General features: G+C 55.5%; 1 protein-coding gene across 1 annotated transcript in view; it reads right to left on the reverse strand.

Annotated features, from left to right (window-relative positions):
• Positions 1–2,777: 2,777 nt before the first annotated feature.
• Positions 2,778–3,844, reverse strand: part of LOC105522414 (cytochrome c oxidase assembly protein COX19) — a 7,651-nt gene continuing 6,584 nt past the window's right edge. Inside the window, exon 3 of the mRNA XM_011956932.1 lies at positions 2,778–3,337. Coding sequence (XP_011812322.1) covers positions 3,259–3,337 — 79 coding nt within the window. The 3' untranslated portion in view covers positions 2,778–3,258. The remainder of the gene's footprint in view (positions 3,338–3,844) is intronic.

A 3,844-nucleotide genomic window follows, 5' to 3' on the forward strand; every position in this document is an offset into this window, starting at 1 on the left:
GGTCTCGATCTCCTGACCTCGTGATCCGCCCGTCTCGGCCTCCCAAAGTGCTGGGATTACAGGCGTAAGCCACCGCGCCCAGCTGATTTTTCTTATGGTCTGTAGAGACAAGTTTCACCATGTTGCTCAGGGTGGTCTCGAATTCCTGGCCTCAAGTGGTCCTCCCACCTTGGCCTCCTACAATGCAGGGATTGGAGGCATGAGCCACTGCGCCCAGCCTGTTTATTTTCATGCTGAACTCCTGGCCTCAAGCGGTCCTCCCCGCTCGGCCTCGCAGCGTGCAGGAATTGCAGGCGTGAGCTGCCGGGCCCGGCCTGTTTATTTTCATGCTCAAATTGCCCCAGGTTGGCCATCGTGTGCTCCTTCCCATCCCCCAGTGTTATTTCAACAAGTCCCTTCATCTCAGCAATTCTTCACTCTCTGGCTTATCCAGTACCTTCTCTGGCCTGGCCCTGGTTCCTCTGGTTAGAGAATGGTATTGGGGCCAAGACCCTGAGTGTGGGGGTCGCTGCGTTCAGGCCCTCAGGGCAGAGCTGGGAAGCATTTGTACACAGCCCCTCACAATAGTCCCCTTTACACACGGTTTCAGTTACCCGTGGTCAGCCACAGTACAAAAATACTAAGTGGAAAATTCCAGAAACAAACCATTCATGAGTTTTCAATTCCGTGCTGTTCTGAGCAGCTGTCCCGCCGGGACGTGAACCCTCCCTCTGTCCAGCATTCCAGGCTGTCCACGCCACCCTGCCTGTCAGGCACTCAGTAGCCATCTTGATGATCAGACCTACCGTCATGGTGATGCGGCGCTTGGGTCCAAGAAGTCTTTATTTTACTTAATAACGGCCCCAAAGCACAAGAGTGGTGATGCAGGCGACTCGGACACACCAGAGAAGCTGCCAAGCGCTTCCTTTAAGGAAAAAGGTGGAAACTCCTGACCTAAAAGAAAAACAGCCATATGCCGAGGTTGCTGAGATCTTCCGTAAGAACACAGCTCCGACCTGTGACGTTTTGAGGAGGAAGCAGAAAGTTCTGTCAGTTTTGCTGTCACACCTCAGACTTGATCACAGGTACGTACAGGAGACAACACACGACAGGATTCGGGACTAACCGCGGCTTCAGGTATCCGCTGGGGTCTCAGAGAATACCCCGGGCAGGTGACGGCGATCACTCTATTTCTCTATCCAGGTACCTCTGTATGTTAGAAAAGCAGGAGCTCAATACGCCTGGCTTTTATCATCCACGAGGTATTTCTAGTTTTTTCCATCTCAGAATACAGCTTCGGAATCGTCCACGGAAAAAGGAAATGTACTCCCCAGAGTACAGGATCTGTCCTGTCTCTGCCAGCTTTGGTCAATAGTCTTCCCCACACTCCCGATGGGTCAGAGTGCGGCGCAAAGAGGAAGGCCCTGGCCCTGGCGCACCCATCGGCGAGTCAGTGTGGTGCCAGGGAAGGGGCAGGCCCCAGCCCCGGCCGAGCGCTCCCGACGGTGGGTCAGAGTGTGGTGTGAAGACGCCCCGGCCTGGGCCCAGGCGCTCCGTGGGCACGGCCTGTTGTGTTCCCCTCGTATCCTGGTTCGTTTACTTTTTGAGCATGTGAAACCCTCTGCCATGACAGCCAGAACTCCATTCCCAGGGGTGCTCGGAGGGGCTCGCGGCCGGCCATGCCCATCAGCTCCGGCTCCTCCTTCTGGGGTTCTCCTTTGTAGTTTCCTATGTCCCCGTCTCCACTTCACAGTGAGCTCACGCCACACAGCCGCACCGCGTGGGCGAGCTCATGGCACGTGGCCGCACCGTGTCAGCGTGGACTCCATGGTGGCTGCGTCACGGCTCCCGCATGCTGTGAGGACACTGGGGTTGCCACAAACAGTGCTGGGGCAACCCTGCGCCTACACGAAATATTCTGATAGCAAACAAGACTTTTCAAACTAGCGGTGATATGTTAATATGTCTGCAGCACTTAGAGGCCTGACAGAGAGCAGGCACGGGATAGTGACAGCTGCAGCAGAAGCAAAACGTAGAACCCATGGGTGCAGGGACACAGGGTTGGGCGGGCCCAGTCACAATAGGTACTCAGTTCTGTGGGGAGGGGGGGACATGTTTAACCACAAAAGGGCCACCACTGCAGGACAGAAACAGAAGGCCTTCGCTGCAGAGAACTGGAGATGGGCTGAGTAGCCTCAGCCACCCACAGCCAGGAGGGGCGAGGGCAGCCTGTTTCCTGGAGCCCGAGGTCAGCCAGGTTGGTGGCCTCACCTGCCAGGGCTTGGAGACAGCCACTGCCAGGGTCGCCAGAGAGGATGTGACCCGGATCCTCCCACCCCATCTCCTGCCACCGTCCTCCTCTGACCAGACAGGAGCCAGCCCTTTTCCAACAACGCCTGGGAAGGGGACAGGTCTGGCTGAGGCCCCAGATGTGCAAGCACCTGCGTTCCATCCACAGGTTTGAGCCCCGGCTGGCCTGATGCACTGGGTGTACATGGGCTGGGTTTCCATGACCCACAGGCAACTCTGGCATAGACGGGCTGAGAACTCTGCTCAGGGGCCAGGCCGTGCTGCGAACATGTGCCAGGGATCTCAGGCAGAGCTGACTGGCACAGAAGACAGCTGGTGCGAGCCTGCAAATGGACTCAGGTTCTCTTTTTCTGTTAAAATATAGGATATGGTCTGACACAAATCAGAAAATGACCCTTTGATCACAAAGCTACTTGGTATTCAGGCCAAACCAGAAAGAATCGAGAAGTCAAATCCATCCAAAGCCAGAAGGTTCTCACTTCCTACTCTGTGTTCCACTTTTTTTTTTTCCTTTCTTTAAGGAAATAAACTGGCATACACGAATACAAACACGAGAACATCCTGCTAGGGAATGGTGATTTCCTGATGATATCTGTGTTCAGAAGGGACTGAAATTTATGCACATTTACCTGTTTGAACTCAGAAAGTATCGGAGGACTGCAACATAAAACCGCCCCATACAAGAGCGCCCCGGCCTCGAAGACGAGGGCCTTGCCCCACGCTCCCCTCCCTCCCAGCCTTGCAGGCAACGCCGTCCCACTCAGGGGTTCAATGCAGAAACACCCTCCTAAGGGAAAACCGGACGACGCCACTTCCCTACCCAGGAGACGCCGCCACAGGAGTGGAGCCTCTATTTGAAGCCCATTTCTAAGGACACCACACGCAGGCCTTCGCCGACCTAAGAGGCAGGATGATGCCCTCCGTCCCGAGAGACCACTGAACACGGCCTAGGGATGTTCTCATCAAAATTCATTTTTTTGCCTCTGATTTTCCACCAATCAAGTCTCCAAATCCCAGTTTCTCCAGTGGTTCTTGTAGCATCAATTTTCTAAAAGAAAAAGAGAAAGCTGTCAGGGCGGGAGGTGCAGGGAGGACGAGAGGGGCCCTTGCAGGCCCTGGCTTCTCACCACAAACCGGGGGTCCCACCACCCCTATCTACGTCCTGGGAGACAGGCCCCTCGGCCTCGGCCCCCGTGCCTGGTGCCTTCCCCAGTGGGCAGAGTCAACCGGGCAATGAGGACATGACCACTTAGAGACATCCCAGGGTCTAAGGCCTGGGGCCTCCTGGGATGCCCAAGAGGGGCAGCTGCGCCCGCTGCCCCCAGCACACACCACTTCCCCACGTTCTGGTAAAAGATGTATCTGGGCAACAGCTTCAGGTTGACCTCTCAGACTTGCCTTTATTGGCAGAATAATGACCCCTAAAGATGTTCACGCCCTAATTCCTGGAACCTCTGCTTGCCACCTTCCATGGCACCCTGGCAGAGGAGACCTCAGGTTGCCATCCACCCAGGCGGAACTGAGACTGAGGTCGACGGTTATCTGATTTCTTTTT

This window comes from Colobus angolensis, unplaced genomic scaffold (genome assembly GCF_000951035.1).
Source record: "Colobus angolensis palliatus isolate OR3802 unplaced genomic scaffold, Cang.pa_1.0 Scaffold43, whole genome shotgun sequence".
NCBI classification, from domain to species: Eukaryota; Metazoa; Chordata; class Mammalia; order Primates; family Cercopithecidae; genus Colobus; species Colobus angolensis.